This window comes from Neltuma alba, unplaced genomic scaffold (assembly GCF_004799145.2).
Source record: "Neltuma alba isolate B1F8T4 unplaced genomic scaffold, ASM479914v2 tig00011927_pilon, whole genome shotgun sequence".
Taxonomy (NCBI): Eukaryota; Viridiplantae; Streptophyta; class Magnoliopsida; order Fabales; family Fabaceae; genus Neltuma; species Neltuma alba.
Window position 1 is genome coordinate 355,000 of NW_021636517.1, and position 23,072 is coordinate 378,071.

The window sequence follows — 23,072 nt, forward strand, 5'->3', positions numbered from 1 at the left end:
CCATCTTCAGAAAGCTGTTGTGAAAACCTATACTGAAGTTGTAAAATAGTATAATAATGTTGTTAATGCATACACTGGAGTTGTAAAATTTCTCCCCGATCTTCAACACGTTTCCAACGAGGGTGTGGGCGTGCAAGGGACCCGTTAGCTTACGGGTATACTTGAGTTGTGAAAAACCTATACTTAAGTTGTTAAACGCTTCACCGAAGTTGTAAAAGGGGGTATTTGTTTCCATCTTCAGAAAGCTGTTGTGAAAACCTATACTGAAGTTGTAAAATAGTATAATAATGTTGTTAATGCATACACTGGAGTTGTAAAATTTCTCCCCGATCTTCAACACGTTTCCAACGAGGGTGTGGGTGTGCAAGGGACCCGTTAGCTTACGGGTATACTTGAGTTGTGAAAAACCTATACTTAAGTTGTTAAACGCTTCACCGAAGTTGTAAAAGGGGGTATTTGTTTCCATCTTCAGAAAGCTGTTGTGAAAACCTATACTGAAGTTGTAAAATAGTATAATAATGTTGTTAATGCATACACTGGAGTTGTAAAATTTCTCCCCGATCTTCAACACGTTTCCAACGAGGGTGTGGGTGTGCAAGGGACCCGTTAGCTTACGGGTATACTTGAGTTGTGAAAAACCTATACTTAAGTTGTTAAACGCTTCACCGAAGTTGTAAAAGGGGGTATTTGTTTCCATCTTCAGAAAGCTGTTGTGAAAACCTATACTGAAGTTGTAAAATAGTATAATAATGTTGTTAATGCATACACTGGAGTTGTAAAATTTCTCCCCGATCTTCAACACGTTTCCAACGAGGGTGTGGGCGTGCAAGGGACCCGTTAGCTTACGGGTATACTTGAGTTGTGAAAAACCTATACTTAAGTTGTTAAACGCTTCACCGAAGTTGTAAAAGGGGGTATTTGTTTCCATCTTCAGAAAGCTGTTGTGAAAACCTATACTGAAGTTGTAAAATAGTATAATAATGTTGTTAATGCATACACTGGAGTTGTAAAATTTCTCCCCGATCTTCAACACGTTTCCAACGAGGGTGTGGGCGTGCAAGGGACCCGTTAGCTTACGGGTATACTTGAGTTGTGAAAAACCTATACTTAAGTTGTTAAACGCTTCACCGAAGTTGTAAAAGGGGGTATTTGTTTCCATCTTCAGAAAGCTGTTGTGAAAACCTATACTGAAGTTGTAAAATAGTATAATAATGTTGTTAATGCATACACTGGAGTTGTAAAATTTCTCCCCGATCTTCAACACGTTTCCAACGAGGGTGTGGGCGTGCAAGGGACCCGTTAGCTTACGGGTATACTTGAGTTGTGAAAAACCTATACTTAAGTTGTTAAACGCTTCACCGAAGTTGTAAAAGGGGGTATTTGTTTCCATCTTCAGAAAGCTGTTGTGAAAACCTATACTGAAGTTGTAAAATAGTATAATAATGTTGTTAATGCATACACTGGAGTTGTAAAATTTCTCCCCGATCTTCAACACGTTTCCAACGAGGGTGTGGGCGTGCAAGGGACCCGTTAGCTTACGGGTATACTTGAGTTGTGAAAAACCTATACTTAAGTTGTTAAACGCTTCACCGAAGTTGTAAAAGGGGGTATTTGTTTCCATCTTCAGAAAGCTGTTGTGAAAACCTATACTGAAGTTGTAAAATAGTATAATAATGTTGTTAATGCATACACTGGAGTTGTAAAATTTCTCCCCGATCTTCAACACGTTTCCCACTTGGGTGTGGGCGTGCAAGGGACCCATTACTTAACGGGTATACATGAGTTGTGAAAAACCTATACTGAAGTTGTTAAAAGCTTCACTGAAGTTGTAAAAAGGGGTACTTGTTTTCATCTCTTGAATGCTGTTGTGAAAACCGATACACAAGTTGGAAACATATATAATGCTGCTGTTAAAATTTACCATAAAGTCTGACTACTAATGTCGCAAATGGTATGAACCCGTTGCTAACAAGACACAATTACTAATCTTGAAATCAGTCCTTCTGCCATGTACATAAATGTTCTCCCAAGTTAAATAACATGGAACTACATCAGAGTGTCACATAGACATGTAAAAGGAACCTCCTACTAAGTACTATGACAAACGTCGTCTTTTGGTGGTTGTCTTGTTCTGCTGTTCTGAGAGGAGAGTTAAGGCTTCTTCACGACTTGAATTTTGCGGATGATTAACTAGCCACCACATTAGCTCACGCCTAAACTCAGCTACATGATTCTGCATATAGACAGGTCCATATGTTAATGTCCACCGTACCTGGCAAATAATTAATCATTAATTACAGACAACTTTCATACCTCATTGAAGTCAAATGTCACATCCGGGACCCATTTGCTTAGCCAGATCAACACATGAACACCACAATCTCTCCTATACATCCAATGGGAAATAAAACATTTAAGTTAGTATGTCTGCTTCTGCAATTCACATCTTAAACTAGAAAACAATGTCAACAGTCAACACAACATACAAGTTGTTCTGTTGTGGAACAGGTGCAAAAATAATATCAGTCTTAGGCTTCTTCCCAACAAGTTGAGGTCTGACTAATGCAATTATATCATAAAAGTTGTCTCTCTGCAAACCGACAACAGAAATCCAAAATATGAGATAAAAAGGTGGAAACATTGGGCACTTGTGATACACAGATACATTAGTTTAGTCCTTACACATGCATGAAGATGAAACATCCTTTTTTCTTCCAATGAATCCTTCTTCTTGGTCTTCTTTGGCATATCATTAGGCAGCCTCATGGAGTCCAGGACATAAAAATGCATTGTTTTTGGCTCCAACACAAAGCAAAACCAGTGAGACTCAACAATTGCGGGTCCAAATATTAAATCACAGTCACCTAGGTTGTACCCGATATGCTGTGGCAAAATAGCACGTTTGTTCTCTGATGCTCGCCACTGAGAAGGGTTACCAAGCATTTTCATCTACAAAACAACATATTAGTTTAATCATCACAACCCGTAATTGTCAAACAAACCGTACACACCACAGGGCTCACCATGAACTCAGCATCAAAAATGTGTCGCCTCACTTGTCCTCCCTCACCTGCCTCTGCCATTAATGCCCTACCGACCATTGTTATTAGAGGGCTACTCACTCTTTCGATTCCACCTATCGTGCGCAATTGATCCCGATCAATTTGTTCATCACACATTGTAACCATAATCCTGCAATGTATACATCATATGTAAGTAAAACAACAATAACAAAACAAGATGAAAAAAATTTCCTGCTTTCAATGTTCCATGCACGGCATATCTTACTTCTGACCCTCCTCCCGTGAACACATACGAGAGACAATGTTGAAAAACTTGTCTTTCTCAGTTATCACTCTCTTTCTCCTCTTAACAGGCTTCAACATGGAAATCCATGGAGAAGTTACTTGACGACTTGGAATGATTGTTCTCTTTGATGGCCTTTGGTCTTCTCCCTTGTCAGTCTCTTCATCTGATGACTCCACCCCTTTATCTCCTTCATCATCACCTTTCTCACTGTCTCCTTCCTCTCCATCCTCATCACCTTCATCACTACCTCTTTCCTGATCATGGGCTTCACCTTCAGCAGTATCTCCATCACTATAACCTTTGTCACTACCTCCCTCTTCACCTTTACCATCAGATGGAAGAATCACTGCCTCATCGCGTGTGTTGTCAACAAGGTCCCTCAGATTTGAACTTGGCATCCCCTGTAGATGGAGCTGCACCTTCATAAGCTCCTCTGCAAATTGGTTACTAAGCCTTTTATGGCTTTCCTCAAGTGCATCCATCATCCTTCGATGCACTTGCTTCAATTCCTGCTAACACATTTGCTAAACAGTTAAACTCTTTACATACTAATGAATTTTATACATACAAAACTACAAACATACCGGCCGTAGATGAGCAACACTTATTGTATCTTCGACCACTTTTGTAGACTTCCCTTTGTACAATAGGCCTATGTTACTCTTTGACTCTTTGTTGACCAATTCCTTTATTCTCTTATCCGTCCAATATGCAATAGCATTTGTTGGGTCATGGTTAGTAGCTTTTGACAATGGGAATTTCTCACCCAAATATAGCTGCAACCACAATCATAGAACACACCGCATTAGCCAATTGAATTAAACAGTTACATTAACATTGAACAACATGTTTTGCTCTAAACATACCACCAAGAAGTACAGGCAGCCACCCACAGTGCAGCACGGATCCCTCTCCTTCCTGAACAAATTCACATAATCTTCCATTTCCTTGTAGAGGTCATTCATGATGTACGTTGCCCAATCATACTGTTCATATCCATTCATAGTTGCACATACCACCCTTAATAACTTCTCACCAACTCTTGCACTTGAAGTTGGAGCTAGAAATGTGCCAAGTGTGACCAACATAAATAATAGTTCAAAATGCTCATCATCCGTCCCACTTTTTATGTCAGCTAATATCTTGCTATAAACAACATTTAAATACTTTCTCCTCAGCTTCTTATATGTGTCATGATTTTCATCAACATCTCCTTTTACCTCTTCCCCAGTATGGGGCACACCAAGCAATGTTCCCACATCGTTTGCCTCAACTTCTTCTGTCCTCCCCCTTAATCGGAACTGATGTGTTGCTGGATCGTACGATTGAATGAAAGCTACAATTAACTCACGTGGGAGTTTGTCAATTTCCACATCCAACAACTTAGAGAATCCTATGTTCTCTATCCTTTGTCTTAAACTTTCATCACTCTTAACAAATTCCGCCAGTGACATGAATTGACGAACAGAGCAACGGGTGAACATTTTCCATACTCTCTTACTCTTCTTCTTCTCCGGCCTCATTTGTTTGGCCCTTTCACTATATATTTTCTTCTCCTTAATAGAGAGCCTTGCCCATGCCTCTTTCGCCTTGTTAGTTCTATCTACTACACCCTTGAATTTTTTCCCTTGAGCAAATTCCTCTCTAAATAAGACATACCCATTCCTTGGCCCTTTTGAAGTTGATGTCTCTCCCTCCAACACCATTTTTTCTGCACATTACACATTAATACAAGCATGTCAGAAAACAATTAGGAACTTGTGATTAACAACATCTATATAGTTATTTATAACTTCGGTATGGCTATTCACAACAGCATTTTGAAGAAAACAAACCCCTTTTCCCGACTTCGGTTAGAACTTAACACCTCCAGTGTAGGGATTAACAACATCTATATAAGTATTTACAACTTCAGTATGACTATTCACAACAACATTTTGTTGCAAACACAGACCCCTTTTTCCGACTTTGGTTAGAACTTAACAGCTCCAGTGTAGGGATTAACGACATCTATATAAGTATTTACAACTTCATTATGGCTATTCACAACAGCATTTTCAAGAAAACACAACCCCTTTTTCCAACTTCGGAGTTACTATTTTACAACTCCGGTGTAGGTATTAACAACATATATATAGATGTTTACAACTTCAGTATGGCTATTCACAACAGTATTTTCAAGCAAACAGAGACCCCTTTTTCCAACTTCGGTTACAACTTTACAACTCCAGTGTAGGGATTAACGACATCTATATACATATTTACAACTTCAGTATGACTATTCACAACAACATTTTGAAGAAAACAAACCCCCTTTTCCGACTTCGGTTAGAACTTAACACCTCCAGTGTAGGGATTAACAACATCTATATAAGTATTTACAACTTCAGTATGGCTATTCACAGCAGCATTTTGAAGAAAACACAGACCCCTTTTTCCAACTTCGGGGTTACTAGTTTACAACTTCGGTGTAGGTATTAACAACATCTATATACATGTTTACAGCTTCAGTATGACTATTCACAACAGTATTTTCAACAAAACACAGACCCCTTTTTCCAACTTCGGTTACAACTTTACAACCCTTGTGTACGGATTAACAACATCTATATATACTTTTACAACTTCAGTATGGCTATTCACAACAGCATTTCCAAGAAAACAAACCCTTTTCTCCAACTTCGGTTACAATTTTACAACTCCAGTGTAGGGATTAACAACATCTATATAAGTATTTACAACTTCAGTATGGCTATTCACAGCAGCATTTTGAAGAAAACACAGACCCCTTTTTCCAACTTCGGGGTTACTATTTTACAACTTCGGTGTAGGTATTAACAACATCTATATACATGTTTACAGCTTCAGTATGACTATTCACAACAGTATTTTCAACAAAACACATACCCCTTTTTCCAACTTCGGTTACAACTTTACAACCCTTGTGTACGGCTTAACAACATCTACATATACTTTTACAACTTCAGTATGGCTATTCACAACAGCATTTTCAAGAAAACACAAACCCTTTTCTCCAACTTCGGTTACAATTTTACAACTCTAGTGTAGGGATTAACAACATATATATATTTACATGACAGTGGGTACATTCACCTTTTTTTCAAATAATTATTTTAAGTTTGGCCCCCTCTACACCCTTATACACACTCCCCCACACCATCACTGCGGTTCATACCTTAAATCAAACTATACAATTATACTAATATGCACTTAACTTAGGCTAATAGATGAAAGACAATTATTGTCCATAGAGATAACAGTGTCATCGATGTTAATTAAGCTGACAGGAATAGCTTGGTGGCTGGGCTGGAGGAGTGGGAAATGTGAATGAAAAGAACAAAAAGGTAGAGATAAAGTAGTGATGAAACAGTAAAATCATTAACAAGAAAAGAAAAGGTACGGGGCTGTGGGCTGTGTATGTGGTCCACACTCCTGAAAGTATATCAGTCATCATATGGTGAAATGCTAGCAATCTAGTTGGGTCCTTCACTTTCTGCACATTCACTTTGTCATTTTCATCTCCAGAAACCGCCCACTCCCTCTCACACACATTCGATCGACATCTTAAAAGTAGTAGCAGTATCAAATATATAACTTGAACAAACACAGAGAAGGAAGAAATGTTAACAAACTTACCTCTGTCTCACCGCAAATTCCTCCTCTTCTCTCTTCCTCACCTTCGATCGATTGCCGCAATGTAGCCGTTCCGTCGTTCTTTTCCTTTCTCTTCTTCGACGGTGACCACCAAACGCTCTTCCTTCGTCTCTTCTCTCTTCTTCGATGCCGGTAGTAGCTTCCTCCTCCGCTCTCTTCTCCTCTCTTCTTCGCTCCGTCGACTGCAACAGGGGTCGAGAATGAGAGAGTCGAAAAACCGCCTCTGTTCCCACCTTTTGTTTAAAATAACACTGAGGGCGGTTTGGTCTTTTTGTCTAAGAAAATAATCCCAGAATGGTCTGCTGGTACCAAAACGGGAATACTGAAATTGGGCAGACGTTTTTGGGCTTTTGGAGTTGGAGGTGCATTTTTCTGGCATTTTCCCTATTTTTTTTCTTTTTGTTTTAATTTTATTTTTCTTTTCTTTTTCTTTTTCTTTTTTTTAAATTTTTAAATCTTCCAAAAACCTGCAAACAAAATTCAAGGATAAGGTAGCATTAATTGTCCTCAAAAATCAATTAGTCACAATTAAATCAAAATATGACAATTTTGCCCCTATAAAATAATAATTCAAAATAAAATAAAATAAATCAATTAAGGCAAAAAGGGACCAATTAAGCTAACAAAACTCATATAAAAGATACCAAAATATATAAAAACAATTGAGTTTGTCAACTCCCCCACACTTAGCCTTTTGCACTCCTGGGCAAAACTTCATTAAAGAAGAATTCAATAAAGAGACTCAATGCATGCAACCATAAAATTAACTAAGCATGAATGTGCAATTAACTCAAGTAATCTTTATTCCTAATTAATCAATAATCATAGAATACTTCAGTGCAAAGAAATTAACGCTTGAAACATAACATGATAAAGGGAGAGAAACATAATAGAGCTCACATATGGTACAAGTGTTTCATTCATCTCTCAAATGGGAGAAATTTCACTCAATCCACCTAGATTAGCACCTACCATAAGCTTGTAGAGATTCTAATATCTCCACCACTAACATACCTTAGACTCATGATCAAGGGGACTTGAAGGGTTGTAATGTCGAAAAACAAAGCCAAATGAATGAATGGACTAACAAGTGAAATGCATGAGTAACAAAGTATCAACTCAAAGTGAGCTAAAGTACAATCATGAAACAACACCAATGTGCAGATTTTAACCTTTTGAAACAGAAATCCTTGCTCTTCAAACCACCATTGAATGCCTTATTTCAAATTTATTTTTTTGTTGCAACTTATTTTCTAAACATTTTCTTCTCTTCCTTGCCTTTTTTTTTTTGGCATCCAAACCCAAGAAGGCAAAGATATAGATATTAATGATGTACTTTTCAAAATGAAAACCAAATGTAACTCATATAAAACACTTGCTAAAAAGTGATGAATGGAATGAAAGTGAAGGCTCAAAGGGGTGAACAAAGGTTAATTGAAGTGGTTTGTGTTTGGGTAAAGGTTTAGAAATGAATGCCCCTATCATCTTCATAAACTTAGGTATTAAAGCAGCTTTGAAAAAGAATCTAGACAAGTTCTAAAGGTTAACCAAAACTAGGTGAAAGGCACACAAGATGCGAAAATATATGGCTCAACAATCCTTCCGTCAAGGCTTTCTCCAAGATGTTTCCTCCTTAAGGATCAAGCTATAAAACAAGGTTAATAACACTGCACTAAAGGCATTCTACTATGCTAATCAACTAAGAACAGAAATCACTCAATTCAAATGCAATCAAACTCAGCAGTGCAACATTTACAAGCATTCACAAGCATTGTGCAAAAGGATTTTAAAAGAGATGCCCAAGGATTACAAAAGTCAAGTCAGCAACAGAGAGAACAGCAACTCGCCCATACAGCAGTGCAAAACACTGAGGCGAGTGAAAACAGGAGGACATAAAAACTAGCAGCAAAATTCCCAAGTAAGAATCACTCTCAAATCATGCGATGCAATTCAGAAATCAACCAATAAGGCAGAGAAGAGAGCAATTATAGCAGCAATACTTAGGAAACAAGAGCAAACCCAAGGGCAAATTTGTTTTTTTTTTTTCAAAAAAACTCAACAACTCAACAATAATCCCTCCCCCACACTTGATCAATACATTGTCCTCAATGTAAGAAAAACAACATTATCTTAACCTAAACTCTCAGGTGAACAGGGAGGTTGTGAAGTCCGATTTGAAATCGAAGCACAACACATCACTATCACGAGGAAGAGAGAAGGAGAGGTAGGATAAGGTAATGTGAAATGAAAATAGACAAGTATAAATCAAGTGATCAGAAGAGATGACAGAATCAAGAGGAAACGAAACACACAACTACTAAACAGAAATAAACAGCTACAACTACAACTACTGGAAAGTTCCCTCCCCCACACTTACTCCTAACTATCTCAGCAAACAGATATCACCAGCAATACAATAGAAAGTAAAAGAGTAGGGTGGAAGGGAACAACCGGGTGATCAGGGGGGTCTTTGATCCTCGTAGTAGTGCTTCAGTAGATGGCCGTTGACTTGTGAAGTTATACCGGTCTCCTCATCTACGAGCTCTACCGTGCCAAAGGGATATACTTTAGTAACTCTAAATGGACCTTCCCACTTGGTGACAAACTTTCCGGGCATCAGCTTCAACCGGGCTTTAAACTTCAGAACCTTGTCACCTTCATAAAACTGCTTTCTCAGAATCTGTTTGTCATGAATCATTTTCAGCTTGTCTTTGTAGATTCTGCCATTGTCGTAGGACTCAAGTCTCATTTCTTCAAGTTCCTGGAGTTGCATCTTCCGATTGACAAGTGAAGATTCGAGATCTGCATCACATGCCTTGATTGCCCAATAAGATTTGTGCTCGATCTCCATAGGTAGATGGCAAGCCTAGCCATAGAGCAACCGGAAGGGTGACATGCCTATAGGGGTCTTGTAGGCAGTCCTGTAAGCCCAAAGAGCTTCCTCAAGCCTTTCACTCCAGTCCTTACAGGATGGTTTCACGATCTTCTCAAGTATTCGTTTCACTTCCCGGTTAGAGACTTCAGATAACCCATTCGTCTGAGGGTGATAAGGAGTGGCCAGCTTGTGATTAACTCCATGTTTAGCCAATAGAGACTTGATGGTCCTGTTGCAGAAGTGTGTTCCTTGGTCACTGATGATTGCTCTTGGAATGCCATACCTGCAAAAGATATGAGAACGTAAAAACTTGGCAACAGTAGAAGCATCATCTTTTCTAATTGTTGGGATAATTGTATTGCTTAATCTGATTATATTTGGAGATTATTGTGACTGGATTATTGTTTAGCATTTGACATTGGATTGTTTATAGCTTTGATTTCAATTATGATGTTGTGGTTATGACATTTGTATTGATTTTGGAGTTAATATATTGTGATTTTCTAAGGTGGCTTAGAATCTTGGATCATATTGTCTCTTGCTAGCTTTAAGTCTATTGTTGTGAATTTAAGAATTTAATTGAGCATTGGTTTTTAGTATCCTTAATTTCATTTTACTATTCTGGTTGCAGTTAGTAATTTGAATTTTAGGAAAATATTTTGTGGCAACTCGAGGTGGCTCGGTTGTTGGATTAAAAGCTTAATTATAATTTTTAATTCATTGTTTTTAACTCCCACATCTTTTAGAGTGATGATTGCCTACATTGTTAAATTAGAGGATTGATTATCATCAGTGTTATTTGTGTGTCTCATTTTCATTTCTTTCATTTTCAGTTATTTCAATAATCTTTTATATAAAAGAAAATAACAAAAAAAAAGTATTTTAATTTCAATTTAATTCAAGGCATTTAGTTAGCAATTTTTCAAACTCAAATCAAAAATCCTTTTTATAGTTTAGGTTACTTGCATTTATTTACTAGGATTTAATTTCGTTTTCGGCTCCTCAAAGTGATACGACCCGGATTGTGCACTATATTGCATTAATTCGGTTAATTTTTGGAGTAACCCCAAAGCGACAATTAAGGGAAGTTCAACTTCAAGTACCAAGGCTCATGAACAGCCAAGGCAAAAAGTGCAGAATCAGGAAATGAGTCAATAACAAGATCAGAAGAGTCAACTCCCTATGTGCCTTCAGGTAACCGACTAAGGTGGTCAGCTACATGATTCTCCGCTCCGGCTCTATCTCTAATCTCGATATCAAACTCCTGTAGCAGCAAAGCCCATCTCAGCAGTCTAGGTTTAGACTGAGGCTTCTTAAATAAGTACCGAACCGCTGCATGATCTGTAAAAACAACCACTCAAGAGTTTATAAGATACTGTCTAAACTTATCCAAAGCAAAAATAATAGCAAACAGTTCCTTCTCCGTAGTGGTATAATTCACTTGAGCGGAATCAAGCGTCTTGGAGGCATATGCGATGACTCTAGACTGTTTCTCCTCCTTCTGTCCAAGCATGGCACCTACTGCAAAATTAGAAGCATCACAAGACAACTCAAAATGTAAATTCCAGTTAGGTGCAGTGAGAATAGGAGGTGAAACAAGCATAGATTTCAAAGTGTCAAAAGCATGCCTACACTTATCATCAAATTTAAATTCAGTATCCTTTTTCAATAAGGTAGAAAGGAGCAGAGCAACTTTACTAAAATCCTTAATAAAGCGCCGATAAAAACCTGCATGCCCTAAGAAAGACCTCAAATCCTTTAAACAAGTAGGATAAGGAAGGGATGAAATAATTTCAATTTTGGCCCTATCAACCTCAATCCCCTTTTGGGAGATGAGGTGACCTAAGACTATCCCTTTATCAACCATGAAATGACACTTTTCAAAGTTTTAAACCAATTTCTTATCGATACACCTCTCAAGAGCCTGCTATAGGCTATTCAAGCACTCATCAAAACTCTCACCGTAAACAGTGAAGTCATCCATAAAAACTTCCATGTTTTGCTCTAGAAGATCACTAAATATTGCCATCATGCACCTTTGAAAGGTGCCTGGAGCGTTACACAACCCAAATGGCATCCTTCGATAAGCAAAGGTACCAAAAGGGCATATAAAGGTAGTCTTGTCCTGATCTTCAGGAGCGATAGGCACCTGAAAATAGCTAGAAAAACTATCAAGAAAACAATAGTGAGACTTTCCTGAAATTCTCTCCAACATATGATCTATAAAAGGTAATGGAAAGTGGTCTTTTCTCGTAGCATCATTCAACTTCCTATAGTCTATACACACTCTCCAAGCATTTTGAACCCTAGTTGGAATCAGTTCATCATTTTCATTTCTCACTACTGTGATACCGCTCTTCTTTGATACTACTTGTACCGGACTTACCCACTCACTGTCTGATATGGGATAGATGATCCCAGCACTCAACAACTTTGAGACTTCCTTCTTAACCACATCCAGAATGAGAGGATTCAATCTACTCTGTGGTTGCCTAACTGACTTGGACCCTTCATTCAAAAGGATCCTGTGTGTGCAAACCGAGGGATTAATTCCTGGAATATCCCCTAAAGACCATCCTATAGCCCCCTTATGACTCTTCAACACAGAAATCAATCTTTCTTCTTCAGAACTATTCAAAAAACTGGAAATAATAACAGGCAATTTAGAATCAGCAGCAAGAAAGACATATTTCAAATTAGAGGGGAGGGGTTTCAGTTCTAAATCAGGAGGTTGCACAACAGAAGGAACTAATTCTTTTATGTCAAGTGCATTCAATGCAAGCGGCATGTCCATATGGCTTAGGGAAGGAGATATAAGCTCATCATGATGTGTATGTCCTTCACTTCCCAACTCAGTGCCATTCTTGGATGACCTACAAAAAGAAGGATCGGTATCAATCTTATCAACAGAAACATTAAGTAAATCACAAGAAAGAGTGGGATTAGAAGTGACTAAGTCAGTAGCAAGCTTGTTGCTATCCTCTTCTAATGTTCCAGCACCACTCAAAGGAGAAGCTACCGGTGTAGCTTGTGTAACAGCTCCTTTATCATCAGTACCTGCAGAATCAACAAACTCGCCTTTCTCAAGGCTATCATCAAGTGTAATGTTCAAGGAAGAATCACAGTTAAGACAAGATGATGCATCAAAATCATGAGAAATGGAAAGGAGGTGATCAACTTCTAAACAGTTAACACACACCACGTCACCATAACATGAGCAAAAAGAAGAAGAATGAGGGGTAGATAAACAAGTAAATGCATCATCATGCTCAGCAATCTCACAATACCAGTCATGTTCATGCATATCAGATTCATGCAAATCATCAACATCATTAACAGCACAATCAATCAAATTAACACCCAAGTAAGAGCAATCTGCATAACCTTGACTCATAGCATCAGAAATGTTGAAGGTAATCTGTTGGTCCCCAAAGCCCATGATAATGATCCCGTCTTTCACATTAATTATGGTTTGGGCTGTTCTAAGAAAAGGTCTTCCTAGAATCAAAGTGCTATCAGCTTTAATCTCATCAGTCATATCTAGCACATAAAAGTCAGCTGGGAACACAAGACCCTTCACTTGCACAAGAACGTCCTCAAGAAAGCTCTTAGGATGTCTCACAGTCCTATCAGCTAGACCTAGCACAACACTGGTGTCTTTCAAGGCATGAATACCCAAACTCTCATAGATAGAGGTAGGCATAACATTTATGGCTGCACCTAAGTCTAGTAAGGCATGTGAAATGTTTGTTTTGCCTATGGTACAGGGAATAGTGTAGGAACCTGGGTCTTTACACTTAATAGGCAGCTGTGGTTTGAAAATAGCACTAACACTAGACCCCAGTTGGATTCTTTCACTATGCCTATACTTCCTCTTGTTTGTACATAGATCTTTCAGAAACTTAGCACACTTAGGCATCTTCTTAATCAAATCAAGTAATGGCACATTAACCTCAAGTTTGCTAAACATTTCAAAAAGCTCATCATTATCTTTCTTTTCAACAACTTTCTTACTCATAAGATATGAATGAGGAAAAGGCAAGTCAGAAATATTTACCTCATCACCTTTGGAAGATGATCCTTTCTTTATTGGCTCTTTGGATTGAATGGAGGTCTCTTGAGTAGCCTTGGGAATGTCTTGAGTGGTTTTAGAAGGAGGAGACTCAACTTCTATCTCTTTGTCAACCGGTTCTTCACCCTCTTCATCTTCTTTGAATTGCATTTTCTTAGCACCAATTTCCTTACCGCTTCTCAATGTAATTGCATTCAAAGATTTAGGATTTATCACCGTGTTGGAAGGCATTGAACCACTAGTCTTAGCTTGTTGTTCACTCACACCATTTGACAACTTAGTGACATAAGAAGTCAAATTAGAGGTTCTAGTTTCCCATTGCTCCATCCTATTCTCTAGGGCTGCAAATCTAGCTTCAGATTTAGCTTCAGAATTAGATATGTGCTCAGTCATTGCCTCAATGCCCTTGAGTATTCGAGAGAACCGCTCATCATCCTTAGACTGTGATTGTTGTGGGGTAGACATGGCTCTCGAAGATTCTCCTTGTAACCCTTCATAGTAAGATTGCCCTTGAGGAACCATATTCCCTTGAAGCCCCTCTTGAACCTGCCTATTGTCACCTCCTCCCCATCGGAAATTTGGATGAGCTTTCCATCCTTCATTATATGTGTTTGAGTATGAGTTCCATTGCTTAGATTGATTGGCCCTTCCTTGATACATGGCAGAAACTTCCTCATATCTATGAGGGCAAGCAGCAGAGATGTGCATAACAGAGTTACAATGCTCACAACTAGGTGCAGTCATCTCCATGGAATTAGGATTCCGAGTGTCAGTAGGGGGAGTGTGAGATGCAAGCTTATTTAACTGTGTAGTCCAAGCAGCAATTTGAGAAGTGAATGTGTCCAATTGAGGAATGTGGACTGAAGAAGGATTAGCATGCATTGCATTGATATTTTTAGACTCCCTGATGCTATACTGTTGATGGTTCAATGCCATTTTCTTGATAAGTTCCCATGCCTCCTCAGCAGTTAAATCAATGAGAGAACCCCCAGAAGCAGCATCCAACATCCCCTTATCTTGGGTCTTAAGTCCATAATAAAAGTATTGGACTAACTGCTCATCTGGAATCTGATGGTGTGGACATCTAGAAAGTAAGTCCTGAAAACGGTTCCAGTAGTCATAAAGTGACTCATCATAATCTTGCTTTGCAAAGTAGATCTCTTTTCTCAATGTAGAAGTCTGGGAAGCAGGGAAATACTTCTCCAAGAATGCTTTTCTGAGGTTGTTCCAGTTATGGTAGGCATCTGCCATATAACTAGGCAAGCTCATGTACCATTCTTGCGCTTTGCCCTCCAGAGACAAGTGGAATACCTTCCAAAGAACCTCATCCAGATTAGCCCCAACCGGCTTCATGCTAGCACATACCATAGAGAGAGATTTCAGATGATTGTACGGGTCCTCACCTGTCAAACCATAAAATTTAGGCAAATAATTAAGCAGTGGACCTTTAATCTCAAAATTAACATCAACATTAGGGCATGCAACATTAAAAGGATCATAATTTGCATCAGAAGTAGTGGCTTCCCTAATGGATCTTCTTCTAGGGTTATCTCCATTATTCTCTCCTACTCTATCATGCTCCCCATTATGTCCATTGCCCCCTCTGTCATTACCACCATTGTTGTTACCATTAGAATATTAACTGTTTCCATTATGTCACTAAGTCAACCACCAAATCTAGACCAGTTAAATTGTCTAGTTCAACCCCACTAGTCCTTTCTACCCTTTGGTCTTGTCTAACTTCCCTTAAAGAACTTTGAAGCTCAAGATTGGAAGGAACTAGGGTTTTAGACCTACCCTTTCTTGGCATAAACAATCAATCAACCAGAAGCAATTAAGCAAAAGAAAACAGATGAATGCAATGCAATGCAAGTGTATGTGTATGAGAATGAAAAATGCAATGAATGAAAAATCAAGATTTTTAGTTGTATTTTTGAAATTTTTTTTATGCAAAGGAAAAAAAATGCTATGAAAAATCAAAAGAAACAAATGCAAACTACTAAAGAAAATGCAAAAACTAACAAAAATGAAAACTAAAAAGGCTCAACAAATGAACCCCAATCAAGGTTACTTGACACTTAATTACTAGAGAACCAATTTCTTGGCTCCCCGGCAACGGCGCCACTTGAAGTTAAACTTCCCTTAATTGTCGCTTTGGGGTTACTTCAAAAATTAACCGAATTAATACAATATAGTGCAAAACTCGGGTCGTTTCACTTTGAGGAGCCAAAAACAAAATTAAACCCTAATAAATAAATGCAAGTAACCTAAACTATAAAAAGAGATTTTTGATTTTGAAAAGCTGTTAATTAAATACTACAAATCAAATTGAAATTAAAATACTTTTTTTTTGTTTTTATATAAAAGTGATTAAATGAATGGAGATTGAAGAAATGAAAATGAGACACACAAATAACACTGATAAAAATCAATCCTCCAATTCAACAATTCAGGCAATCATCACTCTAAAAGATGTGGGAGTTAAAACAATGAATTAAGAATTATAATTAAGCTTTTAGTCCAACAACCGAGCCACCTCGAATTGCCTCAAAATATTTTCCCAAAAATTCAAATTACTAACTGCAACCAGAATAGTAAAATGAAATTAAGGATACTAAAAACCAATGCTTAATTAAACTCTTAAATCCAAAACAATAGAATTAAAGCTAGCAAGAGACAATATGATCCAAGATTTTAAGCCACCTTAGAAAATCACAATATATTAACTCCAAAATCAATATAAATGTCATAACCACAACATTATAATTGAAATCAAAGCTATAAACAGCCCAATGTCAAATGCTAAACAATAATCCAGTCACAATAATCCCCAAATATAGTCAGATTAAGCATAACAATTATCCCAATAATCAGAAAAACTATCGTAAGACCTAGGAATTATTAAACAATTATTGAATAGGAAATTAAAGCAACTAAAACTCCCCTTTGATGATTCAAGCTCCTGCCATTATTGTTGAATTAGAGAATTATGAATTAGCCACGGTTTGCCATCAAATTCGCTGCCACCAGCAATCCACCGTATCCAGCCATGAAGGATATTGAAGGAGGAGTAAAGAGAACCGTCGACTCTGTTCACGCTGCTGTCACTCTGTTCGCACGGCCGTCTCCTCTGTTCTGCCTCTGTTCGTCGCTCGTTCTGTCGTGCCCAGGAGAAGACGAAGGTGAAGAATGGTGCTGTCACTCTGTCTCACTCACAGGTCCCTGTGCGCCGCTGGTTCTCGTGTGCGTCGCGTCTCCAGCCGCGCCTCCCGCGTGTGTGTGCTCTGTTCGCTTGCGTCTTCCGCCTCGTTCAGCTCGTTCAGCGTCGCGTGTGTGTGTGCGTTTTATTTCAGCGCTTGTGTTCTCTCTTCGGCGTGTTCCCCCCAGCTGATGATGATGATGAATGGAATTATTAGGGTGGGGCAAAACGTTGCGTTTTGTCCCCCTATTATTATTATTTTTTTCTTTTTTTTTAACTTTAATTTTCTTTTAATTTTCTTTTTCTTTTTCTTAAATTTTTAAATCTTCCAAGAACCTGCAAGCAAAATTCAAGGATGAGGTAACATTAATTGTCCTCAAAAATCAATTAGTCACAATTAAATCAAAATATGACAATTTTGCCCCTATAAAATAATAATTCAAAATAAAATAAAATAAATCAATTAAGGCAAAAAGGGACCAATTAAGCTGACAAAACTCATATAAAAGATATCAAAATATATAAAAATAATTGAGTTTGTCAATTTATCATCGGCATTTTCTGCTTTTATCCTGAAGAGAAACCCTCAGAAAGCTCTCTCACTATCATTTACAGGGTCTTTAAGGCAGCCATTAAGAAGGGCAAATTGTCATACCCATCTTCAAAACAGGGTTATAACAATGAAGGTTCAGATGGTTTATCAGAAGATCTCTTTTATGAGAAAGAAAATGGCGAGGTTCACTTGTTGCCACGTCATCCATCGTTTTTGTTGTTCTTAGACAGGGCTGCTATGATGAACAACTCCGATGGTGAAGAGAAAGTAGGAAAAGGAGAGGTTTGCACAGTCGTGCAAGTGAGAGACGCCAAGAACTTTTATCTTATTATTCCCTTAGGAATCACCCTCTTCGCATACAACTTGGTTTCTGCTTCTGGTAACACTTACTTTGTTCTGCAAGCAAGCAACTTGAGTTCTTATTCCATTGGCGGTTTCGATGTTCCTATCATGGTTTTCTTTGCAATCAAATCTCTTGTTACTTTTGCGGTCCGAATAATCCAATCAAGATATAAAGTGGTGAGACCACTTTGGAGTATGGGTGTTGGGATGTTTTGCTTAGTACTTTGCTGTATTGCAGCTTGGCAAGTGGAATGTCGTAGGCTGTCTTTGATTAGGTTTCTAAAAAAACCAAACGATAAGATTCCCATAAGCATCATGATTTTAACTCCACAGTATTTCTTGCTAGGGCTAATGGAAGGATTTGCGGAGGGTGGGCTTGAGAATTTCCCGAGTGATCGTTTGTACTCTTAGTATTTCATATATGGATTAAGGATGCCATAAACCACAGTCGTTTGGATAAGTATTTTCTGCTATTGGCATCACTCAGCTTCGTGTATCTTGGGATTTATATATTCTATGCCAAGTTCAAGTTCCAGAGACCCCAATTTGTATTTCCGGTAGAAACCATCCAAGAGACTATTACCGAGAGGATGGATGAATTATTACAAGTCCAGATAGATATTAATCAATAGTTAGTTGTGTTCTCAGTTCAGCTGTGAATTAAAGTAACTTGTAGCGCAATATGTTTCTATTTGTTATAGCCAGCTGCTCATTTATTATTTACAGTGGTTTTGATGCTCCTTAATTTGTTGGAGTGTGCATGTCACATGGTGTAATTTATATATAAGCCACATGTGCACCTGAGTCAGTAGTGCGCGTGTATAGCTTATATCCATGATATTGTTCTGCAAATAACACTCACTCAGTCCAACAATTTGAGAACATTTGACCGTTAAATGATTAATTTTAAAATATAATATTTATCATTTTTTTTAAAACTAATTTGTCTTGCTTAAAAACTGATTATAATCTAGATATGCATATGTTTTTCAGAGAGATTATACAACATATGTTACAATTAAGTATTGGCTCCGGTTCTTAATATCGGACCCAACTAACTAATTTGGGGACCAGTGCATGAGCCATAGAGAAGGTAAGGTGTGAACAATGATTTAGTGAGCGCATAGGGCTTGAGTTTCAGATGGGGGAGCAGAGTATGAGGGTCGAGGGAGGCCGACCGTGATTGTCTATATGAACGCCATAATTGATGATCTGCAAGAATCATGTCATGTCGTGAGGTTTGAATTGAGGAAGGAGGTGCCGCGAGTATTGTCGTGAACGAGAGGACTGCCGGAGAATGGAGAGTAGAGATTAGGGCACCGAATTCAAAAATGAGAAGTGAGATTTAGATTTTAGCTTTTAGTTTTTCTGCTACAGGAGTTCTGAAGAAAGTTAGGAAGATATGAAGGGAGAAAACATGATCCATACGATATCCTTTTAAGCTATATTTCGGTTAATCGATTTTAACCGAATCTTTTTTACAAACACCGGATGCAGCACCAATAACCGAAATAACCAAAAATCAAAATCAAAATAGAACATAAAAACCAAATTAACTAAACCAAAAAAAAACGAATTAAGTTATGTTCGGTTCAGTTTTTTATTTCGGTTTCGGTTTGATTTTGCTCACCCTTACATGAGAGAGTCTCTATGTGAGGGATCTCTTGTACATGTGGCAATATCTCATTGGGGGAAGGAGGAGGAGTGAAAATATACTATTTTTGGTTCTTAATATAAGACTTAGATAACTAATTTGAAGAGATTAAAAAAATTAGCTAAGTTAGTTATTTGCAACAAATGTGTGTTGATTTTTTTTTAAATTACCATTATTCAATTATGTACATCGAAACTACATTGGGTGGAAATATTTTACATTCAATATTGATAACACATTATAAATTTAGGGTATAAAGTGAATTGCGATTTTATGTGTAGCTCTTATACATTCAACTATCTCTTATGTGTAGCACCAGAGTTAGTGTCTAATAAAAATGGTCAAGCCCAATCATTGAAGCTTAATATAGCCCCATGAAAATTATAATAAAAGTGGTCAAGCCCAATCATTGAATCTTAATATAGCCCCATGAAAATTAAATGAAATGCGACGCTAACTCTGTGACGTGTGAAGCCTTTTCCACAGACAGCATAATTATTGATTAATATTTAAGCTTTGTCTGCCATGTATGATGCACGGGGGTAGGCTAATGTGGTATGATTGGTTTTTCTTTCTCCTTTCTCATTCCTTACGTGATTGAGACGTTGTCCCCAAACTTGGTCTTGCCTAATTTATGTACACAGACTCCACATTTAACTAATTCCTCCCTCCATCCTGTAGTTATAAACACATTAACAAACTTTTTCTCATAAATTGTTAAAATTATGCTTGACAAAATTTAATTTATTAGTTAAAAAGTTTGTAATTGATGAAGAAATTAAATAATATTTTTAAAAAATTACTTTAAATCTAACATGTTAATACATATTAAGCAACATGTTCCGTATGATAAAGGATGGGAAGAAGTAATTATTGGCCTAGTCTTCTTGGTGAACTTCGAGAAGCTTCTTCGTCCCCAGCCTAATAAGAGTAGGTGACTGTGATTGTGCCACCTCGTCATCGATAGGGAAGCACGTCACTTCGCTGCTACTCCTCCGATCCTACATCCGGTCCTACATATAAGACCGGAGGAGTACCATTTTCATCATTTCAGGAGTCCACTGTTGATCACTTGGTCTTGTGCAGTTTATTTACTATGCTGTCATTAATATAAGACCCTACAATCCCTTATGAAAAGACTTAGTCTTCTACTCTAAGGCTTTTTTTTTTTTTGGAAAGCTTCCAGATCATGAAAGATGATATTAGATAAGTTCGTACTTTAAAGTTATGATTATTTGTTTATTGCTTAGTTATGGTCTTGAAATACAACATCAAATGATTAAGTGGCTGTATATAAAATCAAGCATCTTTCGAGTTGACTCACTTTTGGGGTATGCGTGTGTGTATTCTTCATAATTGCATGGAGTTAAAAATTATTATTGGGGATCACTCATTTTTATAAATTATTTTTATTAAAAGAGTAACCAAAATTAAGACTTTTAAGAGATCAAGTAAAATAAGTATTATTTTTAATTGTAGGGATTGGTGCTGCTATGGGTTCGCGAAGCAGACCCGAATATCGTGACTTTGATTTTCGCAATAGTACTCATTGCATTAGGCAAGGAGGAAAAAGAACCTACTTTAAGAGTATATTTTTATTATCAACTGAGATCATCAGAAGAGAGAGGTAGATCGGATAAAAATCACAGCAGAACTATTAATTTTTGGTGGTATATTGTTTCCATGATCGGTTCCGTTATAGCCATCGTGTTCCTAGTCTGAAAAACTTGGTTAAAAGCATTCAAAGTTTCGTCTTTGATCATGGGAGCTTCGTGTTTATTATTCATCCTGAGGAGTTTGTTGCATTATCCTGAAGAAAATCGCCCAGGAAGCTCTCTTATTACCATTTATAGGGTCTTTAAAGCGGCTATTAAGAAGCGCAGATTGTTGTGCCCGACCTCAGAACAGGATTACAACAATGAAGGTTCAAATTATCCCTTGTTATCCATCATGTTTTTGCTTCTTGGACAAGGCCGCTATTAGGAATGGAAGTGAAGAAAAGGTTTGGTGCGGCCGAGCAAGTGAGGGATGTAAAGAGCCTTTATCCCATTATACATTTGGGGCTCACCTTCTTCGCATACTCTTTGGTTTCGGCCTCAAGCAACACTTACTTTGTTACGCAAACAAGCAACTTGCGTTCTTTTTTTTTTTTTTTGGTGTTTTCAATGTTTCCATCATTTTCTTCTTCGCAATCAAATCTCTGGTTGCTTTCGTGGCCCAAAAAATCCAACCAAGCAGATGTAGAGTGGTGACACCACTTCTGAGTATGGGTTATGGGCTGTCTTTTTCAGTAGTTTGCTGTTTTGTGGCTTGGCAAGTGGAACTTTGGCGTCGTAGGCTATCTCTGGTTAAGTCTCAGGAAGACCCAAACGATGACAACCCCAGTAACTTAAGCATCATGATTTTAACTCCACAGTATTTCTTGCTAGGGCTAATGGAAGGATTTGCAGAAGGCGGACTAGAGAGTCTCTTGAGTGACAGGTTGTACTCCAAGTCAATGAAGAACTTTGTGGAACCGTGCATCGAAATGTTGTTGGGGATCGGGACATTCTCCAGCATTCTATTTGCATTAATGTTTCATAGCTGGATCAAGGATGACGTAAACGATAGTCGCCTGGATAATTATTTTCTGGTGTTGGCATCACTAAGCTCGGTGTGCCTCGTGATTTATCTATTCTATGCCAAGTTCAACTGCCAGCAACTCCAATTACAAGTTCAGGCGGATATTAATCACTAGTTAACTGTGTAATCAGTTTTTCAGTGGTGAAGTAGCAAGTTTCTGTGTACTATTCTTGAAGAAGAGCCACTATATATGGAACAATATTGTCCCCACACTTGGTTTGTCTAATTTATTATTTGATTCTTTGTCTCATATTATTTATTGCTCTTTGAATTGTAGTTTATAAAACTTATTTTTGGACAAGGTCATACCAACTAATTATTTCCTCGATCCTGTAAGTATAACCACACATTAATAACTTTACGTAAATAAATAAATTAATCGAAAATTAGTTTTTTTTTTTAAATGAAACATATTAAGGGACATGTCTGGAATTCTTATAATGAAGACAAAGAAGTAATTATTGACCAGGTCAAGAAGAAAAAAGGAGACACTTCGATCTCTTTAATTTCCTCATGGAATATTAAGGTCTTTGGGGTTGATTGGGATGCTTCTTCGTCCCCAGGCTATTGTCTCCGTCAATCACCTGCATCTCAATAACAAGTGTCTTTGATTGGGAAAAGCGTCAATTCGCCACCATCATTTTCATCATTTCTGTAGTCGACGCATGATTACTTGTGCGTGCGTGTTTTCTTTTTTTTTTTGTGGTTATAATAGCACTATTTTTAAAAAAAAATAGATTTTAATATTTTTTTCCTTAAAATTTCTTTCAA

The 23,072-nt window shown here is 37.7% G+C and overlaps 4 protein-coding genes across 4 annotated transcripts; 2 read left to right on the forward strand and 2 right to left on the reverse strand.

Annotated features, from left to right (window-relative positions):
• Positions 1-1,983: 1,983 nt before the first annotated feature.
• LOC114719634 (uncharacterized) lies at positions 1,984-2,925 on the reverse strand. The gene is made up of 4 exons (XM_028905144.1): positions 2,683-2,925; positions 2,487-2,590; positions 2,314-2,386; positions 1,984-2,233 (listed from the first exon to the last, which is right to left on the reverse strand). Exons 1-4 carry the CDS (start codon positions 2,788-2,790, stop codon positions 2,096-2,098), a joined length of 423 nt encoding a protein of 140 aa, XP_028760977.1. The 5' UTR covers positions 2,791-2,925; the 3' UTR covers positions 1,984-2,095.
• Positions 2,926-9,442: 6,517 nt separating this feature from the next.
• On the reverse strand, positions 9,443-9,835 carry LOC114719614 (uncharacterized). Its single transcript, XM_028905126.1, has one exon. The coding sequence runs from the start codon at positions 9,833-9,835 to the stop codon at positions 9,443-9,445; it is 393 nt and encodes a 130-aa protein (XP_028760959.1).
• A 7,145-nt stretch (positions 9,836-16,980) lies between these two features.
• Positions 16,981-18,436, forward strand: LOC114719615 (protein NRT1/ PTR FAMILY 5.5-like). The gene is made up of 2 exons (XM_028905127.1): positions 16,981-17,260; positions 17,709-18,436. The coding sequence occupies exons 1-2, from the start codon at positions 16,981-16,983 to the stop codon at positions 18,434-18,436; spliced, it is 1,008 nt and encodes a 335-aa protein (XP_028760960.1).
• A 3,509-nt stretch (positions 18,437-21,945) lies between these two features.
• On the forward strand, positions 21,946-22,416 carry LOC114719616 (protein NRT1/ PTR FAMILY 5.9-like). The gene has a single exon (XM_028905129.1). It carries the CDS (start codon positions 21,946-21,948, stop codon positions 22,414-22,416), a length of 471 nt encoding a protein of 156 aa, XP_028760962.1.
• Positions 22,417-23,072: the final 656 nt, after the last annotated feature.

What these genes read in the sequence shown, in the direction of transcription:
- LOC114719615 (XM_028905127.1), top strand. Translation starts at nt 16,981, where the DNA reads ATGAAGGATATTGAAGGAGGAGTAAAGAGAACCGTCGACTCTGTTCAC. An exon ending in TTCAGCTCGTTCAGCGTCGC is followed by an intron (nt 17,261 to 17,708) that starts GTGTGTGTGTGC and finishes TTTATCCTGAAG; the next exon opens with AGAAACCCTCAGAAAGCTCT.
- LOC114719614 (XM_028905126.1), bottom strand. Translation starts at nt 9,835, where the DNA reads ATGGAGATCGAGCACAAATCTTATTGGGCAATCAAGGCATGTGATGCA.
- LOC114719616 (XM_028905129.1), top strand. Translation starts at nt 21,946, where the DNA reads ATGGGTTATGGGCTGTCTTTTTCAGTAGTTTGCTGTTTTGTGGCTTGG.
- LOC114719634 (XM_028905144.1), bottom strand. Translation starts at nt 2,790, where the DNA reads ATGCATTTTTATGTCCTGGACTCCATGAGGCTGCCTAATGATATGCCA. An exon ending in TGTTTCATCTTCATGCATGT is followed by an intron (nt 2,591 to 2,682) that starts GTAAGGACTAAA and finishes GTCGGTTTGCAG; the next exon opens with AGAGACAACTTTTATGATAT. An exon ending in GTTCCACAACAGAACAACTT is followed by an intron (nt 2,387 to 2,486) that starts GTATGTTGTGTT and finishes TTGGATGTATAG; the next exon opens with GAGAGATTGTGGTGTTCATG.